The sequence below is a fragment of the Zootoca vivipara genome, chromosome 12 (genome assembly GCF_965207765.1).
Source record: "Zootoca vivipara chromosome 12, rZooViv2.hap1.1, whole genome shotgun sequence".
Classification (NCBI taxonomy): Eukaryota; Metazoa; Chordata; class Lepidosauria; order Squamata; family Lacertidae; genus Zootoca; species Zootoca vivipara.
In genome coordinates this window covers 28,372,268-28,396,045 of record NC_142595.1, presented here as the reverse complement: position 1 = coordinate 28,396,045, position 23,778 = coordinate 28,372,268, and the positions used below count along the sequence as shown (strand labels likewise).

General features: G+C 40.3%; 3 protein-coding genes across 3 annotated transcripts; all 3 read right to left on the bottom strand.

Moving 5' to 3' along the window:
- Positions 1-6,440: 6,440 nt before the first annotated feature.
- LOC118077922 (olfactory receptor 9S13-like) lies at positions 6,441-7,379 on the bottom strand. The gene has a single exon (XM_035101644.3). It carries the CDS (start codon positions 7,377-7,379, stop codon positions 6,441-6,443), a length of 939 nt encoding a protein of 312 aa, XP_034957535.3.
- A 2,298-nt stretch (positions 7,380-9,677) lies between these two features.
- LOC118077894 (olfactory receptor OR9H1-like) lies at positions 9,678-10,610 on the bottom strand. Its single transcript, XM_035101618.3, has one exon. It carries the CDS (start codon positions 10,608-10,610, stop codon positions 9,678-9,680), a length of 933 nt encoding a protein of 310 aa, XP_034957509.2.
- Positions 10,611-16,099: 5,489 nt separating this feature from the next.
- Positions 16,100-17,032, bottom strand: LOC118077893 (olfactory receptor OR9H1-like). The gene has a single exon (XM_035101617.3). It carries the CDS (start codon positions 17,030-17,032, stop codon positions 16,100-16,102), a length of 933 nt encoding a protein of 310 aa, XP_034957508.3.
- Positions 17,033-23,778: the final 6,746 nt, after the last annotated feature.

Genomic DNA, 23,778 nt, shown 5'->3' with positions numbered 1-23,778 from the left:
CCTCAATAATATGTTGTTGCTGTTTAGAGCTGTAATAAAGTTCAGATTTCACAACTTTATAGATACACATTATTCAGCATCAAATCACATTCAACATTAATAGATAAATCAGTATATTGTCACATCATATTTCTTAATCTGCTAAAATCCCATTGTCTATAAAGATTTACCAGACTGAGTCAGAAAACAATGCATCTCTGCATCTGCAGAGATCCCATCACATATTATAATGCAATAATGAAGGTATGGTGATAGTCTTGAACATTTTAACTTCTGAGGGAAGAAAATGCTTGACAGCATGTTCAGAAAGAACCCAGATTTTCTGATGTGTGTGAAAGGTGTTGTTCGCTAGAGAAACACCACACAGGACCTAGGGACCAAAGGATTTATGTGGAGAGAGCTAGAGAGTGAAAAGCTTAGTGGCACTGGTAAATCATTTTGGAAGAAGGGGATTGTAAGAGACAAGGTACAGCAACATAACCTTCCCTTTTAAAGACCTACAGGTCATCATAGGGATGTAACTTGGAAGAAGTCATAGTGCACTTATAGAACACATGCTTTGTATGCAAAAGTTCCCAGCTTCAGTCTCTGGTGCAGGGCTCGTAAATGATTCCTGCTTCAAATCTTAGACAGCTGCTAGTCAGTACTGTCAACATTTCACTAGAGGGACTTACTTCCTTACTTCCTTCCTTCCTTACTTACTTATTTGAGACCATCAAAGTGGCATACAATGTCCAACATAGTCCTATGTTTTTAAGTATTGTTAGCTTTAGATAAGCAATGCTAAATATACCCAGTGGTGTTCTTATTCAGTTTTATGAATTGGGTTCATCCATTTAATTACATTGAGTGGATGACATGGGTGACAGATATCTCTGCCTTTGATTTATTTATTGGTAGGGGGGGTGAAAGAAGGGGCACAAATGCTTACATTTTTTTTCCAGGGGAGGAGGCAACACTGATCTTCTTTAAAACATTTTAACAAATAATGGAAAAGCAGGTGCTTCCTATTACCTTGTTCCTTGTCCACAGTACAGGTGGAAGTATGCAGAGTGAAAAATGCTCTGTACAGAATGTAATTCGAGCAAGCCAGTTAGGCAGAAAGCCAGCCACTGCTGCCACTGCCTGGCTGTATAACTGCTGGGATAGCTAGATACTGAACTTGCTAGATAGGACCTCCCTTGACCACATGCACAAGTGAGTGAGTGTGCGCACACATGCACACACACAAACAAAAAGGAGGGAGGAAAAAATTTGAAAGAACCACTCAGCTTGTTGAAACATACAGCAAACTAAAATGCTGCTTTCTGTATATACAATTTGTGCAATTTTTGCCTCATTTCTCTGAAGTTGGAAAGATGTCCTCAAGATAACTCTCCTCATAAAAATGAGATTCAAAGACATGAGTTGGTGGGAAGACATTTCACAATAGTGGCTTCGCATTACCAAAATCCCATTCGCTTAGATTTCTATAATTCTAAAACAAATGTTATACATCAAGTTCCACTTTCATGCACATCTTTTTTTTAAAGAACAATTCACATAGATTCCTTGTGTAAAGTGTTAGCTGATATAAAAAAGGAGTCATCTGATTGTTCTGCATTGCAAAAATTTGGCATGGTTATTGACAAAGTTTACTTACATAGCAGTACATCCACAGGATAACTTGTTAGTTTCCACCCCGAAATATATATATGTATGTTTGTAAAGGCAAACAATGTGAGTCTTTTTGTGGTTGTGACAAAGCTGTAGAGAAGAAAAGTCTCTCTGGATGACTTTGCAGGCTTTCTGTTCCTGTTCTGTTGCATGTGAAGGAAAGCTGGGATGTATTGCATAGAGACCCATGCTAGATGTGTGAGGTAATATTGTTTTTTCCACAACCCAAGATTAGTCAGTCATAAAATGTTTGGGGAGTTTGTTTGAAGTTTCTCTGGCCCTCTCTTTTTTTTTCTTGTTCCCTCAGGTCATAGCAGTTGGAGCATAATAATCAACTCTACTACTGAATCATTCAGCTCGAATTTGTCAGTCTTTAATGCTTGGAGTTAACCATTATAGTAGGCACAGTCTGCTGATATGCTACATTTCCCACAAACACAGCTGTGCTCAAAGTGTTTCACATTTAAAAAGAATAAATGCAGTGGTAATACAGTGGTACCTCTACTTACGAATGACTCGACTTACGAATGTTTCTACTTACGAATGGAGCTCCGTCCGCCATCTTGAATGCTGTTTAGATAGGATTTTTTCTACTTACGAATTTTTAGATAGGGTTGCTCCGACTTATGAATTTTTTTCTCCCAATGCATTCCTATGGGATTCGACTTACAATTTTTTTCGACTCACGAATGTGCGTTTAGAACGCATTAAATTCATAAGTAGAGGTACCACTGTATTGATAAATAATAAGTATGTCACTGCAACACAACACTAACAGAAAGTCACTAATTAACACTTCATTTAACATACTTTTTTTTTAAAAAAAAGCATAAAGCTTGCCAATATGCCAGGTAAAAATATGCAATAACATCACATCCAAAAGTAGCCGCAAAACTGGTAATATTAGTATCGAGAACCCCCTCCCCCAAATTTTAATACGTCAAGCCCAAATGCTGGAAAATCACGCACGAGTTCTTCTGGAAACAGCCCCCTTTTGGTTAAATACTGCAATGTGCTTAATGTTTCTGAACTCTAGCCTTTTGCTGTATGTGCACATTGAAGGGTGTAAGGATGGTGTTTAACCCAAAGCTCTGCCAATTAGCAATAAAAAAGCTGTATCACTCAAACCTTGTACCATTTCTTGACATCTAAAGCAGCTCTTATTAGAATCATAGAGTTGGAAGAGACCACAAGGGCCACCCAGTCCAACTCCCTGCCAAGCAGGAAACACCATCAAAGCATTCCTGACAGATGGCTGTCAAGCCTCCGCTTAAAGACCTCCAAAGAAGGAGAAAGTTGGTAGGATATTGGCTCACCTGGGGCTCGGGGGTGGGCATTTGCTGCACACCATTGGCATGGTTGGTCCAGGGAGCCCACCAATTTCCGGTGCAGCTAGTGGTGGATAGCCAGCTGGAGCAGCCCACTCCCAGCCACGCTGAACCTTCCAGATGTGGACAGGCATCACCCATGAGACCAATCAGGGGGAAGGACATGAGGGTTGCGCCCAGCCCACCTCTGATGTACATAAGGGGATGACCAGGTACAGGCCACCTTCTTTGTCGCCTTCGCAGGAATTTTTCACCCACCCACCCAGTCTGTTAGGACCCTGCCCAGTAGGGGAATGGGCACATTTGCATATGGACCTTGTTATGGTTTATTCAGTTACTGTATTCACTGTATTCATAGAGGAGAATTTGTTTCCAGCCCTTTCACTTGGATGTCTTTTGGACAGAGGTGTCAGGGACCTCTAGCAATACAATTAGGCTTTCATGCTTTACAAGGCAAAGTAGGACAATATTTCTGGTCCCAGGCTCCCCACCCTCCCCATCTGGAGCTTGTGTCTTATATCTGATCCTGAACTTACAGGATTTCGACAACTGAATAATAATATAATTCGAGACAATGTGTAGCATAGCATTTGATGTGGCAAAGTACCAGGGAGATCAGGGTTAAAATTCTTGCTCAATAATGAAACTTGGTCAGTGTCCTTCAATCAGTAACAATATCTCAGGTGGTTCTACATGACCCATCTAGACCCATTCATCCTTATTTGTTTGCAGGGAAGTTAGAGGCAGGGGTGTAGGAAGGGGTGTGGAGGAGCGATCTGCCCCAGGTGTCATCCCTGGGGGGGGGGGTGACAAAATCCTCCCTGAGTGGATTGCTGCTGTGCCGATCACGCCCCCCCCCAGGCAGATCACCCCGCCCCATGGTTGGATCACCCTGCATGTGCGCCACTCTGGGTGCCTGAGCGGCTAGCTCCGCCACTGGTTAGATGTTGACTATTTGTTAAGCCTTCATTCTGATTTGTGGCCTGGGGTGGGTGGCAAGTTACCATGTTGCACCAGGCGCTGTCCCACACTTTCCGGTGCATTTTGCATCACTTTCCTTGTCATAAATTCTAATATTGTATGGAAGTGGGTTGTTGTTCAAGTCAATAGAAATTGCCTAATCTGAATGTGTTGGTATGGAATTGAAACCTGCCTGAAAAATAAAGACATTCTGGAAGCATTCTGAGGCTACTATCTCATAGTGTTGTTGTCCTGGCTGTTGTTTTTGTTGCTGCGGGGATAGAATAAAATGCATGCCACTTTATAGCACTTGAAGTGAAAGTGTTCTACTTTAAGTGTTCAACAACATTTGAGAGAATTGCATGGGAATATACGAAGCTGTGTTTTTACCAAGTCAGGCCCTCATTGGTTCATCTGGCCCAGTATTATCTACACTGTCAGGCAGCAGCTCTTCAGGATTTTGGCCCTACCTGGAAATATCAGAGATTCAACCTGGAACCTTATGAGCACAAAACAAGTGCACCACCACTGAGCTATGACCAAGAGTTGGAAGTTTTAGACAAAGGGTTTTAGGTTATGATTGCGGAAACATCATCACCAGCAGCAACCAAAGAAATATCACTAGTTTAAGTCAAGTGTGTTTTTATTCCAGCATCCCTCCCAATTCCTTGGCTGCTTTGCCTAAGCAAAAACCTCTAAATTTGAGCTGAATTTCACTATAGATAAAACTTGGTGATAATTCTTACACTATATATGCAACCTGAATCAGAGAACATCTGACTCAGGGCCGGCTCTAGGTAGACCCCCGGTGGTGCAGGGCACCATGGCGCCGGCCCGCCAGGAGGGCGCCGCGAGCTGCGCCCGCCCGCTGGCCAGCTGGTCCGCCGGTTCGGCGCGCAGCTGCGCCCACGGCAACCGCGCTGTGCCTGCCCGCCCGTCGTGCAGCAGCGCCTGTGGCAGCCGCGCTATGCACGGCGCCCGCCCGCCCACCACGCTGGGAAATGGGGCGGGGGGGCGCCGTAGGGATCCGTCGCTCCACGGCACCAGGGGCGCTTAAGACGGCCCTGATCTGACTGTCCAACATCTAATGATTAGTCACTTAGTTAAAATAATTCACAAACCACCCACCATTCCACACTATTGTGGCAGTTCACAAAAGGGAAAAAAAACAAAATACAAAATGAAATCAATAATAATATATTCAATTGATCTGTAAAGCAGGCACAAACAATATCCAACAATGTAACTGTGAAAAGAAAAACCCTAGTTCAGGCATCCCCAAACTTCGGCCCTCCAGATGTTTTGGACTACAATTCCCATCATCCCTGACCACTGGTCCTGTTAGCTAGGAATCATGGGAGTTGTAGGCCAAAACATCTGGAGGGCCGCAGTTTGGGGATGCCTGCCCTAGTTGATTAAAAGTGTCTCAAGGAGGTTGTGGAAAGAACAAATTGTTTGTACCACTCTAATTTCAAGCAGAGAGTGCATTCCTGTGTGTGGGTGCTGCCACACTAAAAGCTCTGCTCTAGGTTAGCATTCGATAAACTTCGAGGGTGTGTACTGGAGCATTACTGAACAGTAAAAAAACATGATGCATTAACCCTACAAGAAATAGGCTCTAAATACTAGAAGAACATTGGAGCAATTCTGTCTTCACAAGAGAGCAATACTGAACATTTAGAAAACTAGCAGACCTGGAGACAACTTGAATTGTGCTTCTCTAAAGAAAAGCAACTGATGAAACCAGTGGAAAATTTGGCAAGGTGAACAGTACTGGTGACAAATCGTGGAATGGTTGATTGCTTTGGCCAGAGTCCTTGGCATGCAAAACTTGGCATTCCGTGGTACAACTGAAAAGTTATACTGTGCTAGCAATCAGGATTTTTTGAAGTTTCCAGAATATTTAGCCCCTATTTATCCTATCATGAGCACTTGACCTGAATAAATTGGTGGCTGAATTTGCAAAGGAAAAGGTATGCAAATGGAGATTTGCCTGAAACTGAAAATTTTAAGAGACTTAAATTTTAACATCACACTTCACAAGATTATTCAAAATATTTTGTTTGCTAAAAGATTTTATTTTGTATTTGAGAAAGATAATCAAAAAAGTGATCTACTATTCTTTTTTTCTATAAAACACCTGTTTTTAAAAATAGGAGTTAGCAATGTTGGGGGTGGGAGGTGCCTTGCCTAGGGTGCAAAATAGCCTGGCACTGCCACTGCTTACACAAGACTTGAGTTCAGTCAGCTTTAACTCAGCCAGCTGGGATGAGCAACTTATGCTGGTGTATGTTCAGAACAGTTCAGCACTGGCTAAGGCATCAGTTAGCTAGCTGAGCCAGAGATTTCATGTTGGTCATCCCAGTGGATCTTGCCATAGCATTCCCCCCTGTGTAAAACAGAATATTGAGAGTTCTGGTTACAAATGTAGAATTTCTTCTGGTTTGGCTTGGTTTATGGGATTTAACAGCCCCCATAAGATTTTGCCAGATTTCATCAGTTCATAGAAAAGAGCCTCTTCTTCCCCAGAGTCCTTTTCAGAGCTGCTTTGACATCTTTGTTCCTAAGGCTGTAGATGAGGGGATTTAGCATTGGAATGACAAGAGTGTAAAACACAGAGACAATTTTGCTTTGGGCTGGGGAGGACATGGCTGCAGGCTGAGCATAAATAAAGAAGACTGTCCCATAAAAGATGGTCACTGCTGTTATGTGAGAGGCACAGGTAGAAAATGCTTTTCGCCTGCCCTCTGCAGATTGAATCTTGAGAATGGTGGAGAGAATGTAAGCATAGGAGGTGAATATCACCACTGTGGTGATGGCAATGATCACATTGCAGAGGAAGAACATCACAGCTTCGTTGAGATATGTGTATGTAGTGGCAGCTTTCATGACAGCAGGGACATCACAGAAGAAGTGGTTGATTTTGCTGAGGTTGCAGAATCTCAAACGGAAAGAGACATATGTCTGAATCACTCCATTTGTACAACCGCAAGCATAGGAAGTGGCCACCAGATGATGGCAAGACTTCTTGGACATCTTAGTTGGATAGAGAAGTGGGTAGCAAATGGCCATGAAGCGGTCATATGCCATGACTGCTAAAAGAAACCCTTCTGTAGTAACAAAGATGGTGAAGAGCATCAACTGGGCCACACAGCCCTCATAAGAGATGATGTTCTTCTCTTCGAAAAAATTCACTAGAGCTTTAGGAGCAATGGCGGAGGAATAGCAGAGGTCCAGGAAAGACAAGTTTTTGAGAAAGTAGTACATAGGGGTGTGGAGCTGAGAGTCAGCACTTATGACAGCAATCATACCACCATTCCCCATCACTGTGGTGATGTACAGCACCAGAAAAGTGATGAAAAATGTTACTTGCAGCTCTGGGAGATCTCTGAACCCCACCAGAATGAACTCAGAGGCTGTGCTGCAGTTGTCCATGATAGGTTCCTGAAATAAATTAAAACATTTAAATGATACACAGCAAACACATGATACACAGCAAATGATACACAGCAAATGATACACAGCAAACATCCCTTGTTAGTTGGCTCCTCAGAAACATTTGGCTGGCCACTGTTAGTAATAAGTTCATCAAATCATTCTGGTGAGGTTGAATTATATTTGCCTTTGTGCTGTCAACATTTTTTTTCTTTTTGATCATTTAATTTGTATGCCTTCATTTTACATCACTATTAATATGTCTTCAAAGAAAAAGAAAAAGAGAGAGCTTTTCTCATTAGAGCTTGCCACGGTGCTCTTTAGATGTTGTTGGCTGGGGCTGATGGGAGTTTGGGAGGGGAATGTCAGACAACATATGGAAGACACCAGTTTGGCTAGGTCTTAAATTCAGTTGTCTCCCTTCAACATCTGAAGAGAGGATATGGCTCCTGCTCCCAAAAATGTCTTTCTTGGTCCTTACATCTTCTCTTTCAACTCAGTGGCTAACTACACACACAAATTCAGCTTCAGTGCAGTAACTCATACTAAACATTCCCTTCCCCATCTCCCTCCACTGTCTTAGAGCAAATTACTTCACCCAGGCATCTTCTACCCAAATATTGAGCCTAACACCATGTTTAATTTATTTCTATGTTAAATTATTTGGGTTGCTTCGGTTTTATTCCTATAGGCAGCAATCCTATACACAGTTACCTGAAATTAAATGTGGTTGGACCCTGTGGGGCATAGGATTGCTCTGTTGGCCATTAGGCATAACCAGAATGAAATGCACGGTACTGCCAACATACCAGTTAGTCACTTCTTTGAACCCAGAACATGTTCTATCTCTACAACATAAATAATAGCATGATGCTTGGAACGATTAGCATTGAAAGGGTGGACAAAAATAGGGAATCTTTATATAGTCATGGCCATGGTGGTAAAACTGATGTAAAGATTAAGGGGGGGGGCTACATTATTTTATTTTATTTTTGCAAAAATAAAATAAAATACTTCTTGAATTCAATGAAGCTTGCACCCAGATAAATGGGGTTAGGTTTACAGTCTGAACTGGGGAGGGGGAAAACAGATTTCAGAAAAGCCAAATCTCTGCATCAAACTCATCAAATAAGTCAGCAGCCCCACCTGCTTTTGCAGAGTTGTCAAAATATGAAATGATAAAACTTACCCAAGAGGTGGATAGGGTAGGCAGAAACCATATCAAGCTGTTCTGCAAGAAAGCCTCAACAATAGAGGTTGCAAGAATTTATAAAAAATGAAGTCTTACACACCCGAGGGTTAATTTATTCCCCACAGTGTCATAAAGTTAACTGCTTGAGAGCAATTAAACGTACATGGTGTATGTTGCAGATATATGTACATACCTATATATTATATATGTTTAATGCATCATATTTGAACAAAAGAAATTTTAGTATACCTATTCAGATATTATTGACTTCAGATCAATTGACATTATGTTGCATATATATATGTATATGTGTGTGTGTGTGTGTGTGTGTGTGTGTGTGTGTGTGTATATATATATATATATATATATATATATATATATATATATATATACATACATATACATATATACATATAGTTAGGTGCCAGATTAAAGACTAAGCCTCAAAGCATACTGTTTTAGGCATATCCAATAAATGCATTTATCTTAGATCTTTCGCTTGTCCCAGATTTTTAAGACACAATGAAATTGTTGAATTACAGGGCAATCTGAGGCATTCTACTCAGAAGTAAGACTCTATTAGTTTAATTCCCCCCCCAAGTAGTTGTATAAGATGACTAACATTTTTCGAGCAAACCGACACATTGCCCCCTGGAAGGCTCTATTGGTGCCAGGCAGTAGCCTGTGAATAGAAGCAGGCCACAACAACATTTTTATTTATTTTTATTTTTTAATGAGTGTGTTTGCAATAAAAGGGATGAGGAAGGAAAAGGAAAATGGTTTTTGGAAACCTGCTTCTTTAGTTATATGCATATATTGACTTCACTGTGTGTCTAGGTTAGCAAGCTTTCTTGAGTGTTGCATTGGATTGGTTTCCTTGATATATTTGGCATGGATTCACTTGAACTGCTTTCTTGTCTCATGTGCTCTGCATGTAATTGGAGCTCTTCTTGTCAAGCAGAAAAAAGCCAAATTTTCCTTTAGATTGCTAGACTTATAGTATAACGGGCCAAACTAGAAATCCTATACACTCTTACATTGGAGTAAGTCCCATTGTGCTCAGTAAAATTTACTTATTGAGTAGACACACAGTTTAAAATTCTGTATCAACAGACAAAGCCTTTCCTTTTGAGTTGCCTGATCAGAGCCTGTTTGACTTCATTGTTCCTTAGGCTATAGATGATCGGATTCAACATTGGAATGACAACTGTGTAGAAAACTGACACCACTTTCCCTTGATTAGGAGAGGACATGGCCCCAGGTTGGGCATACATAAAAAAGACTGTCCCAAAGAATAAGCTTACTGCCATCAAATGGGAAGTGCAAGTTGAGAAAGCTTTGTGTCTCCCTTTGCCAGACGGTATATGCAAGATGGTAGTAACAATGTAAATGTAAGATACTAGGACAATTATGGCTGTGGCCACAATGATGAGACCACAGACTGCAAGGAGCACAATTTCATTCACAAATGTGTCTGAACAGGAGGCCTTCATGACCGCTGGGACATCACAAAAGAAGTGGTTTACGTGAGTTGGGCCACAAAATGCCAAACTAAATGTAAACCCAGTTTGGGTGCAGCAGTTGACACAACCAAAGAAGTAAGAGATGCACACAAGGCACATACACCTCTTCTTGGACATAATGGTATGGTAGAGAAGTGGGCTACAGACAGCAATGAATCGGTCATATGCCATCACAGCCAAGAAAAAGGCCTCTGTGGTTCCAAAGAGAGAGAAGAAGAACATCTGGGTTGCACATCCATTGTAGGAAATGGCCATGTCCCCTGTTGCAAAGCTCACCATGGCTTTGGGAGTGATGACTGAAGAGTAGCAGATATCCAAGAAGGACAGGTTCTTTAGAAAGTAGTACATAGGAGTATGGAGTTTGGAATCAGAACTGGTGATTACGATCATACCAGCATTTCCCACCAGAGTGATGGTGTACATCAGCAAAAAAAGCAATAAGAAAACTATTTGCATTTCTGGCTGCCCCTTAAAGCTCACCAATACAAATTCAGTGACCTCAGTATGGTTTCTCATAGCTTAGTTATGACAAGGTGGAAAGTCAGGGGAAAGTGTCTTCAAATATCCTTGTATTTGCAAACTTCAGAAATGAGTGCTTGAGTATGCAATCCTCACAGTGGTGGATGCCAAAGGCATAGGAGCACTCTACTGCTACCTTGCATCAGAAATATAGCTGCTTTGTAAAATTATAGTAACAGAAACCTGAATGGGAATACAAAGGGAGAGAGGGAAAGAGAGAGATTATACAACAGTGGTTCCTAGAGTAGGTAGTAGTACTGCCCCTTGTGGGGGATTCCCTATATTAGCGCTAAAAGCCAAGGGTGACAGGTGGATGCTAGAGGCATAAATAACTATCAAACTTTGAAAAGGTGGTATCAATGGATAAAGTTGAATAATGTTGGTGAATTAATTAAACTAAATAGTTTTTAATTTAATTTTTTTAAAAAAATAAAAAAGCAAGAAAAGTGACTTAAAGAGAATGCATCATTGGGCTAACAACAACAAATACACACCAGTCTTAACCGGATTTTGAATAAATGCAAAATTAATTGTTACTGCTTTGATTTTATGGTTTTATCATATTCTTTAATGGTTCTTCAATGGTTCATGGAAACCACAGTTCTGAATGATGATTTTCATAGGGTAGGGTATACTAGGGATGAGTTTATGAAACCAATGAGGCAGTGGCCCAAAAACATTTAGGAACCACTGGATTACATCTTACTGACATTTCAGTGAAGCCTAAGTACCTCAGAACAAACGAGATGGAAGGAATATTCATAACCAGTATTGATTCCATAATGGAGATTCCTTCATGATTAAGCAGTTACAATAACCAACAAAGTTCCGCAATCCAGAAGCTATTAGGAGGTTTTAAGTCCTAAAGACATCAATAAATATAAGTAATGAGATGGTGATAATGATGATTAATCCAGCAATGTCATGCAGCTGATTGGGAAAGCCCCATCACTGGAATGGAGAGTGAATAATTTTTCAATTTTTCAATGATTTTTCTGCTGTCCTGCAGCCTCTTGCATGCTACTATATATACCTGATGCTCTGGAACATATTTATTGGTTTGTGGGCTGCAGGGAGAGGGGGAAATCACAAAAAAGTATTGCTTCGCATTCCATTGATGGATGTCTTATAGTCAGCTGAGTGTGAAAATTGGATTAAATCATCATAAGGATGAAAACAGTGTCTAATGGTGGTTTTGAGTCTTAGTACAAACTAAAACAAAGATAATGCCCTGCGAATGTCTAACAAATAATGCCCTGCCAGTTGTCTAACAAAAAAGACCAAAAGGGAAAACAGAAAATGAAAATATATATCAGTACAATAAACATCCATGGAAACCCTGTTGATTGCCTGATATTAAAACATATCTGAGGAGGGGAAAGCCAAATAGAGGATTAATTTGGATTTTGAGAAGTTGCTTAAAATAAGAGTGCAATTACATGAATTAACAGAAAAAAGGGCATAAACAAGCAAGAGAAGTATATGTGGCTCAACAAGTAAAACTGTATCATTAAAATGTAGAAAACAAACTGAATAATAAAAAAGAGATGGGGCAAGAAACAAAGAGGGGTCCAATAGCATGTACAGTGGTACCTCAGGTTACAGACACCTCGGGTTACAGATACTTCAGGTTATAGACTCCGCTAACCCAGAAATAGTATCTCGGGTTGAAAACTTTACCTCAGGATGAAAACAGAAATTGCGCGGCAGCGGTGCGACAGCAGCGGGAGGCCGCATTAGCTAAAGTTGTACCTCAGGTTTAGAACAGTTTCAGGTTAAGAACATACCTCTGGAACGAATTAAGTTCTTAACCTGAGGTACCACTGTACTGGTTTTTTAAAAAATCAACCTATTGTGTACTGAGGAAATCAACTAGTTACCATTAAAATATTTTGAATATTTCCATTACATATTCTAATCTATTCATTGGAAAATCATTATATCCAAAAAAATTGGAAAAATTCCCTGCTACTGTACCATCAGAAAGCTGTTATAGCAAAAATACAGCCAAGAAGGACTAACACATTTGCAGGTATAATGGAGAATATTCTATTCCAAACATTTTTAGCACTGGGGCATTCCTACCAAATATGAATAAATGAGCCAAGCTTTCTACAGCCCTTTCAACATAAAGTGGAAAGGGAGGGATTAGTTTTTGACAGCCTGACTGGCATCTTAGTACGGCAAAGGATATCATGGACTATAATTCACTTCATCTGTTTCTTCTGAGAAAGTGGAGTCTTGACGGTGAAGAATTACATCACAATGAATGTATTTGTCCTTTTTGTTTTCATTATACCTCTTAATTACAAAACATTTATTGCCACGTTGATGCTGTATATTACTAGAAGCACTCTACAATTATAAGAAAAGCCATGTATTTGGTATCATTAAATCGTTGTAACCATCAATTACAATGCACATAAAAGTTAACACACAATTGGCATCACATTTTTATCTCTCCATCCATCCATCCATCCATCCTTGAGGTATTTCTGCCTTTGGATACTTTCTATTCTTGTATAGATATCTGACAGTGGAGAAAAATGAGGAATTGCAATAAAACAAAGAACATTTTGATTTACTGAAAAGCAATTTTTTTGGGGGGAGCTAATTTGTTTTGTTTTTGTTTTTTAAAGACATATTTAACAGAAGGAAAAAATAATGATGTAAAAACAGACAGACTTATTTGAAAGCCAATTGGAGGTTATGACTTCTAGTTTCAAGTGATTGTAAGGAGCCCTTCCTAGCCACAGCTGCTTAGGTGTTATGGTTTATGTAGAATCCAATTGCTTAGTAGCCAGCTGCAGTTGATGGCAGGCAGGGATATGGAGAACAGAGGAGGCAACATTACTGGCATCTGAATAGTGGAGATGGACACCTGACTTTAATAACTGAGTTAGAACATTGGTTCATGTAACTCAGTATTGTCTACACTTCAGGGTTTGGGGGAAGAAGAAGAAGAAGAAGAAGAAGAAGAAGAAGAAGAAGAAGAAGAAGAAGAAGAAGAAGAAGAAGAAGAAGAAGAAGAAGAAGAAGAAGAAGAAGAATCTCTACCCGAAGGAGTCTCAAAGCTGCTAACATTCTTCTTTCCCTTCCTCCCCCACAACAAACACTCTGTGAGGGGAGTGGGGCTGGGAGACTTCAGAGAACTGTGACCAGCCCAAGGTCACCCAGCAGCTGCATGTGGAGGAGTGGAGATGCGAACCCAGTTCACCATTACGAGTCTACCACTCTTAACCACTACACCACACTGGCTCTCTCCCACCACAGTGGGCAAGGGACATTGTCAGGCCTATGTGGAGATGATGGTGATTGAACTTAGGACCTTCAGCCTGCCAAGCAGATGCTCTACTACTGAACCACTGTGCCAACATGAGAGACTGTTTTGTGAAAAAGACATGTGAGGGATGCAAAAAATCTATTCATGTATTATTAGTAAATGGAAACAGATTACACTATATGTAAAAAAGAATACATTTGAGGTTTTCTTATTGATCTCTGCTCACCGTCTTCATCAAAATTCTCCAATTCCTTATGTACAACTCTTACCTTGTCAAATTTGTTGTTGTTTTACCTTGGTTTGATATTTCATACAATATGAAGTGTTGCTGTTTAACAAGGTCAAGCTAATTTGCAATTACTTCCTTTAAAGTTGGAAAATTTCCACTTACAGTAGTTGCAGAGATAAGCAACCTACGTCCTGAAAATCTGGTCCTTCTAAGGAAACAACCATTCAAAGTTTTTCCTATTACGTGGCAGCATTTTATGGTGCCCCAGTAACCCGCTTCATAATTTTTTTGCATCATTTCCCCCTGAACTAATTTAACTTTCAAGGACCTAGTGCCCTCCTTTCTCTTCCATTGGAGCAATGTGCCATGTTCCTCTCCTACCCCAGCAGATATTTCACTCTCCATTGGGTCAGACTTTGAATCAAAATGAAATGAAAACATTAGCTTTTGTTCTGTTTTACTCAACAGTATATATCTGCACCTACCTCTGAAACAAGCGAGTCACGACAATGTTCTTTCTGTGTTCAGTGTTAATGAATCTGTAAATAGTCCCATAACACTTGGGGGACAATTGCTTGCATAGTCAAGCTCAATCTCTTGAGAACCACTAAGCTTCAAGATGCAAAATTCAATTCAAAAGGGAATATGAACAGAACATGGAAATGAACAAACTGAAGCATTTATTATTGATGGTCAACAACTTTGGACATCCCTGACTATTGGTCATGTTGGCTGGGGATAATGGGAGTTGCAGTCCAACGACATCTGGAAGGTTGCGCATTGGCAATCTCTGACATATGAAGATGTTAGTTTAACAATGAAGTGAGTGGGCATAGGCCACGGTACATGAAATGGGCATATGCTTCTCAGGTATATAACTTCAGGAATATGAGCCATTTTGCCTTTCTGATAAATCCTATATTCTGCCTCCCTTTGTCTTACTAAGATGCTGTGCCTATGTTTACATAAAGCCACCTGGTCAGAGAATGTTCTTGTTCCTGTTCTTGTTCTTGTTCCTGTGTCCGGCTGGCGAAATGCCTGGAACTTTGATAAGGATTTTCTCAGCGCATGAGCCTGCTGTGTAGGAAGTTGGCTATGGGTTGCGCCAGACTGTAAAAAATATCTTTTCGCTGTCTCAGCCTAAGGAGCCTTCCAGATCCCCACTATGTTTCTTGGAAATCTATTGAAAGCTGTAATGCTAATTGTTGTATGCTACTGATACCCCATGCATTGATGAAGTGTTCCTTATGTATTATATTGCTTTCTAATGTTTGCAGATGTGTAAAACAGTGTGTAAAAGCTTTCATGTTTAGCCTATGATCTATTTTTTTACAGATAAACATACAGTACCTGGCCATTTTACTAGCCCACACTCACAGAGAGTTATGCAATACACCATCACATTGCCTAGGCAACCAATAAACTATTTCCGGGCTCTGTAGCATGGCTCAGACACATTCCCAGCACCCCCCTTACACAGTACAGAAAGATTGCAGTGTCAGAAAAGAAAATGTTGCTGGAAGAAAAAGAGGTGTCCCACAAAGCAACTTTGTCACCCTCAAAAATTGACTCATATTCAAATATCTATATTATTGTTGGAGCTGTCTCAGTTGGGTTGAGGCCATTGCTTCAGGTGGCAGAAGCCCCCCAGGCAGCATGCCTGCCCCATCACTTCCACCAGTGGCAGAGAAGTGCCACTGCCAGCAGCGCCAATTTTGAGCAAGAGTGTGTCCGTTGGCGGCAATATCCCATCTGAAATTGGCATGATCTTGCCCAAAATTGGTGCTGATAGCAGTGTTCCTTCTCTGCCAGCAGTGGATACAGCTGGGCTCACAGCAGCAGCAGAGCAGGCAGCAGCAACAGGAGCAGGTGGGGGGATTAGCAAGAGCAACAGGGCAAAGCAGCACTTCCCATTTTGCTTCAATGTGGAGAAACTGATTGTTGTGCACTGCCAACCATAATATAGCTGAGTGTTTACTGGATGAAAGCGAACCTTTTCAACAGTCTCCCCAAGGCATCCTTGACCTCCTTGTTCCTCAAGCTGTAGATTAAGGGGTTCAACATTGGGATGACAATAGTGTAGAAGACAGATACCACTTTGCCTTGGTTAGGAGAAGAGAGAGCTCCGGGTTGGCCATACATAAAGAAAGCTGACCCAAAGAACAAGACTACAGCCATCATATGAGAAGTACAGGTTGAGAAAGCCTTGTGTCTCCCCTCCACCGAAGGTATGTGCAGGATTGTGGCCACTATGTAGCCGTAGGAGATTAGGACAGTTGTGGAGGTTATAATAATGATAAATCCACACATCCCCAAAAGCACCATTTCATTTACAAAAGTGTCTGAGCAAGAGGCCTTCATGACTGCTGGGACATCACAAAAGAACTGGTTGATCTCTCCCGGCTCACAGTAGGACAAGCTGAATGAGAGGCTTGTCTGTGTGCAACAATTGATAAAGCCAAAACAGTAGGAAATGGCCACCAGAAGTGTGCAGGTCTTCTTGGACATTGTGACATTGTAAAGCAGTGGATTGCAGATGGCAGTGAACCGATCATACGCCATCACAGCAAGGAAAAAGCATTCGGTGGTCCCAAAGAGAGAGAAGAAAAACATTTGAATGGCACACTCATTGTAGGAAATGGCCTTGTTTCCAGTAGCAAAACTCAGCATGGCTTTGGGAGTGATGACTGAAGAGTAGCAGACATCCAAAAAGGATAAGTTTTTCAAGAAAAAGTACATAGGACTTTGCAGTTGGTCATCAATAGTGATGATGGTTATCATTCCAATATTTCCTATTAAGGTAATGACATACAACAGCAGGAAGAGAATAGAGAGAGCCAGCTGTAGTTCTAGATCGCCTTGGAAACCCGCTAAGATGAATTGTGTAACCATTGTGTGGTTTTCCATTTTCTTTTCTTGACCATAAAGAACATGGGTTGTGATTATGATGGGGGGTTTAAAGCAGAATCGTGCCTTCTGTCTCCATTGCTGTCTATGTCATATGATAGAATATTATTGGATTTCCACAGTTCTCCATTTCCCACACCATTTCATTTCTCTTTTTTTTTAAAAAAAAAAAGAACAGATGAATACAGTGCAAGGTTTGTCTTTCTTGAAATTATTTCAATTCTGGAAGACAAATGCAAGTGTGAACAAGAGATGGTGTTGTGGACTCCTTAAAATATCAAATAAACAACATCTAGAAAACAGCAACAACTATAATAACTTAATATATCTGTTTTCACCTAAGATTGACTGCTCCGTTATTTATTCTGCCAGTAAGTTTTCAATGTGTGTAATTTTTCTACACTGCCTTGTGAAAGATGGCATCTGCACTATATAGAAACGAGAATGCTCTCCTGCATTCATTGTGAAGCAACAGACCCAAGCTTGTCACAAAATGTACACTTGACAGAGAATGTCAAGCTCTTGTAGGATACATGCATCTGGTGTACAAGGCCATGCTGGGCCTCATTAATCTTGCACTTAACTGAGGTTTTTCAAATGTATTATACCATCATTCTAAAATGGGCCTCATAATATTTTCCAAAATCAGACTGTTGGAGCAGTTATGAATTGGCGAAAATGAATTGGTGGGCATTTTTACCAGTTTAGGAAACTGGTCCCCAACTCCCCATACTAGTAGAATAGTGTGATGCTTCACTTGCTCTGCTGTATTATTCCAACTGCAAGCCAGGGATAACATGTTTGAGTCCTCTCTTGCCTGTGATTGATAGCTCTTGTTCATCTGATTAGACTACAACAGGTCCCAGGTTCAATCTCCAGCATCTCCAGAAAGGGCTAAGTATGACAGCTGCCTGAGAACCTGGACATCTGCTACCATTAAGTGTAGGTCAGTTATCTTCAGCCTTTTCAGACTCAGGACCCACTTTTAACTGAAACATGCTTTTGGGTACCCGTCTCTTAATATGTTACCTTACAACTGCATGGTGGTAGTGTTCCTGGGTCAGGCCATGACTGAGTAGTAGGTCCTGACCAGTTGAAGATCAGTGGGTAGACAATACTGAGCTAGATAGATCAGTTGTGTGAGGGAGCATAAGGAAGATCTTTATTTTCCTATGTTCCTAGACAGAGCATCATACAAAATATTGACCACCCCCACATGCAGACAGAATCATCAATTCTCACGATATGCAAATCTTTTCAATGTGCTTCATTTTTACTATTTTATTGTAAAATGAAAAAAGAGACCTATTCTCCCCCAAAGAGGAGCTCAAATATACTGGCCGGAATAGAGTCATTATGTAAGTTGATGTGGCTCTGTGGCAGACAAAGCATTGAGTTCAGCACATGCAAACAACCCAAAACTCATGAAAGTCATATACTCCATAGGGCTCCTTTTCTTTTTATTCATATAATATGAAAACAAGAGAATGAACAAATAGAATGGTATTTCAGTGGATTAGTGAGTCATCATTTGGGATGTGTCTGCGGAACAATATTGTGTTTGAGTTACCATAGAGTAGTACTAAAGTTTAACTGTATTTCATACATGCAACCAATGACTTAATATCAAGTCATAGCTGCATATACACATTTCTTATGGTAGTCAGTTGGCTTATGGTATTTTCTACCCACTGTGATCCCCAGTGGTTCTTATTTAATTTCAAATAAGATACATTGACCAGGAGCAGAACAAGGAATTTTCCGTCCTGCTAATAATTCCCTTATCAAAATTCCAGTTTCTGCTCAGAGCTAATATCAGACTGTTTTCCAAGATTGGGGAAGGTGGGGGGGCGGACACAAACCATCTGGAGAAACAAGCAAATGTGACTACTAGAAGTATGCTGTGGTAGACTTTTGTCTACTTCCCAGATGTCATGTACCTTTGAACCGGAGCTGAGGGTTCTCTCCAAGTCCACATATAATTTCCTTTCACAGCTCTGATGGACATGCAGGGACTTCAGCAAGTATAATTTTATTACCCCATGTAGAGTGTGGGCACTCACATTCTGCTTGAAGGATTGAAGAATGATCCTCATGTACAGTGCAGGTTCCAAGTACACAATTTGTTGTATTTATCTTATAAATAACGTACGCTATGTATTGTTCTGAAACATGACTGTGAATGTAGTTAAGAAGTGTATATCATCCCTAGAAAATATAATGGCTACTACTCTTTCTCTTCAACAGCCTCCATAATAGCTAATGAAAATAAATAAATATGAAAACATGCAGTTACATGCTTTTTAAAAAGCCAGCTTGCATTACCTATTTTCCTTTTAGCAGACGTGGAAATATGTCAGAAATTACTTATGTAAAGATGACCCAAACCCTTCTTCAAAGGATTCACCATTTCCCATCCAATAACATCAAAAGCTTCAGGGGAAAAAGAATAAAAAAAATGTGGATGTACCTTCTTTCAAAACATTGCAGCTCCTAATTGTATGGAGCAGAAATTTAAAAGAGGAAATGCTAAATTTGTGTAACATACAATAATTATCAGTTTCAACTGTCTGTAATAATTTTAGAAAATCTATTCATATACATGCTACAACATTACTATGATTAGTTATGGTGGTTATATCATCAAGAATCATCTCTCACCTTTGTTAATCCAAGGATGGTGTACAAACTGTACATTTGCATGACTCAGAAACTTCTTTACTCCAAAGCTGTGCACCTTCTATTCATAGTTAAATCAAGATCTTCAGGGATTTTGCCTTCTCCCACTGAAATACATGAATGTATCCATGAATGTATTTAAAGTGGGAAGAACTTACCTCAGTGGGATTCTGTTCTTGTTTCTTGTAATAGTTTTCTCTCTTTGAGTAAAGGGTGCTCACTTCAGACTCAGTCCCCAGAGTGTTACTATGTTCTGAAATGCAGAACAGATGCAACATTTTCTAAGTGTAAATTAAACATCTGCATAACAGTGAGGGGTTTTTGCAGTGTGCTGGCTATAGAGTTGCCATATAGATAAATGAACAGCAAGGAAGTTTATACATGCAGATTAAATTGGTTGCACATTTTAAGATACTGGTTTTTGAAAGCACTCACAAGAAAACAAATTTTGTCATTTGGGTTTTAAACTCTTTATTATTATTCAAAAAAAAGTAAAGTAGCAGAAGACATCCAAGAAATGTGTGGGAAATATGTGTAGACTGCTCCTGTACATCCAGGGACATCAAACTCCTAGATATAACTAGTTCTGTGCTGAAATCTGTTGGCCAGAATTTCCATAAAGCTTTTTCTTCTTTCCTGTCTGTGAAAGTGCCAAATTTTGATGCCACACAAGGTGCCACTGAAATTTGAGACCCCAAGGTCCGCCACTACTCTAGCCCTCTTTTAAAGTCATCCATATTAGTGGCCATTATTGCATGTTGTGGGACCAAATCCCATCGTTGTTTTTTCTTCAGAGTGGACAAATCATTTTTATTAGTTTTCTAAAATTTTATCAAATCAGCCACAAATTTAGACAAATTCAATACATCCCCCCCCAAAAAAAAATTCCACAGTTTAGCTATGCACAGTTCATACAAGTAATGTGAGAGTGTAATTCAAAGTCCATAGAAAACATGATGAGATAAAATCAGGGCCAGATTTAGGTTTGATGAGGCCCTAAGCTACTGAAGGTAATGGGGTCCTATATATGTCCAGCTGTCCTTTGTCAACAACAAATTGTCACTGTTTTTTGTGTTGAATATATGCTATATGGTAATTTATGGACCTAATAGGTTTCTAAAGCCATTTTCACATGCAGAATGTAGGCACCCTATATATAGAAATGAGCAAACCAGTGATATTTTAGGGAGCAGGCTAGCAGGCGGGGCCCACTCCACCCCCACCATTCAGCCCGGACACTGAGATCCAGCACCGAGGGCCTTCTGGACGTTCCCTCATTGCGAGAAGTGAGGTTACAGGGAACCAGACAGAGGGCCTTCTCGGTAGTGGCACCCGCCCTGTGGAACGCCCTCCCAGCAGATGTCAAGGCAATAAGTAATTATTTTACTTTTAAAAGACAACTGAAGGCGGCCCTGTTTAGGGAAGTTTTTAATGTTTGATGCTGTACTGTTTTTAATATTCAGTTGGAAGCCGCCCAGAGTGGCTGGGGAAACCCAGCCAGATGGGCAGGGTATAAATAAATTATTATTATTATTATTATTATTATTATTATTATTATTATTATTATTATTATATACATCATAGGAGCCTACACAACACAAAACACTGTTGCTGTATGTAGGTTTTATTTTATTTGTTTTTTATCGTATATTTTGGAAATGTACATCCGTGGTTATTCCCTTTAGTTTTTTTGGGGGGGGGCACAAGAGAGTGGGGCCCTAAGCTATAGCTTGTTTAGCTTATACCTAAATCCAGCACTGGATAAAATGGATATTGTTATAAAATTCTACCCACTGAAACCAGCAGCACGCTTCCTTTCAAGCTGGGAAAGAGCAACCAATAAAAGCCTGAATGAACAGGTAGCTCTTAAGCAGGTATGAAAAGCTTATCACGGTCAGTGCCTGCAGTTGGTCAGTTACTTTAATGTACTGCTTGTGAACCTCGTATAAACATCTTGTGAACTCTTGGAAACATAATGTGTCTACTGAACACAATGCAACAGCAATGTTCTGATGTGTTAGCAACATCCAGTGGTACCTTGGTTTGCAGCCGTTTTGGATTACAACCATGTCAAACTCGAAAGTACGTGTCCCTGTTTTTGGATTGCAACCCATTTTTTGGTATTACAAGCCATTTTTTGGGGGGGAGGCCCCGTTGGCAAAAGCGCACCTTGGGTTACAACCTGTTTTGGTTTACAACTGGACCTCCGGAACGGATTATGGTTGTAAACAAAGGTACCACTGTTCTGGAAGGGTTCAGAGAGTTTCTTTACATAAGCAGTTGTCTTCTACACACAAAAGCTTCTGATAAATTTTGATAAATGAATGGAGTACTATGTGGGGCATCCCTTCCTCTGGATCTGAAATCTGCAGTAAGTGTGGAATGCTGTGGCCTGATTGCTTACAGAAGTGTGATCCTGTCAGCATGTAGCACCTCTGCTCAGAAAGCTGCGCTAGTTGCCAATCAGTTACTGGGTCAAGTTCAGGGTGTTACTATTAGTACATAAAGCCCCTAAAAGACTGGGACCAGCTTATGGGCAAGATTGCATTACCCCATATATACCCACTTTACTACTTCGAGCACTTGTAAGAAATTGATCTTTCGGTGTGGCAGCACCTAAGCTTTGGAATGTCCTTTCTGTTCAGGCTGTTCACCTCAGCAGGCCCCTTCATTGAACTCCTTCCAGTGCCTACCATTTCTTTTCTCTATTTTTGGCAGGCCTATTCAGATATGTAAAAGCTAACGGGTGCCTTAATCTGGCTTTAGCCCATTGTTGATTTAAAATATTTTTGAATACCTAAAACATTTGTTTTAGAATGTTTTCTACTGGTGAATTTTTGTAAACCACTGTGAGGTTTTATTCGTCAAGTGATATACAGTGGTACCTTGACTTACGAAGGCAATCCATTCCGTGGTGCTCTTCGGAAGTTGAAAACTTTGGAAGTCGAAGCGTCCATTTTGCGCATGTGCAAAGCACATATATACATGTACATATATACTAGTAAATATACATACTAACAAACAGCATATTTGAAGCATTTTATATCAGATTTGCATTTCAGTTTATTTTCTCTAATTGTACTTCTAAGTAACAAAGATCCATCTCAGCACACAAGGACTTACCATGCTTTCCTTCAAAGGATCCTACCAAATCCAGATTTTGCTTGGCAACAGTTGAAAAATGAGAAACCCTTTTCCTTTTCGGAAGATTGATTGTAAATAAATCATTGGGCCAAAACTAAGTCTGCACTGGCAAAAAATTGTTTTCTGACTGGCAAGACTTGACTGTTTTCAACAGTCTGAAGTCTGCATTACAGATGAATCCAAAGCTTTTCCTGGTGGAGTAGATAGTTTGTGTCAAACACTTTTATCCTGTACCAGTCTAAGATGCTGTATTAGATCACAGGGGAAACAGCAAATGACATTTACTAAACATAGGCAACAACATTGTTTTGGTTTCCAGGAAAGCTTGTAAAGTTGTTGTTGTTTTTTCAAAGATATGGTTCCAATCCATAACATCTGGCACATGGAAATATGCAATTAGGGCACTTCCAGCTGTAACTATTAAAGTTCAATTAAAGTACAATTAAAGTTCATTTGATGTTCTTTGCAATGAACTCACTTTTGTTTTTGTTTTGTTTTTATGATAAGGAGAGTGATAGGGAAAACTCACTTGAAAGTGTGGGGTAACAATTGCTGAGTGCAATTTCTTATAACCTCCCTGCAAATAAATTGGCAGGAATGCGAAATAAATACACGTGCAATGATGTCATCCAACTTCACTGCAGAACATGACCTCACCAGAAAGTGGTGGTGGGGGATGAGTGTTTAAAGCCCTGGGATCTCACTTGTGGGGTGCATCAGGGTTCTGTCCTCTCCCCCATGCTTTTTAACATCTACATGAAGCTGCTGGGAGAGATCATCAGGGAGTTTGGGTTGGGTATTCATCAGTATGCAGATGATATGCAGCTCTACCTCTCTTTCAAATCGGAACCAGTGAAGGTGGTGAAGGTCCTGTGTGAGTGTCTGGAGGTAGTTGGAGGATGGATGGCGGCTAACGGATTGAG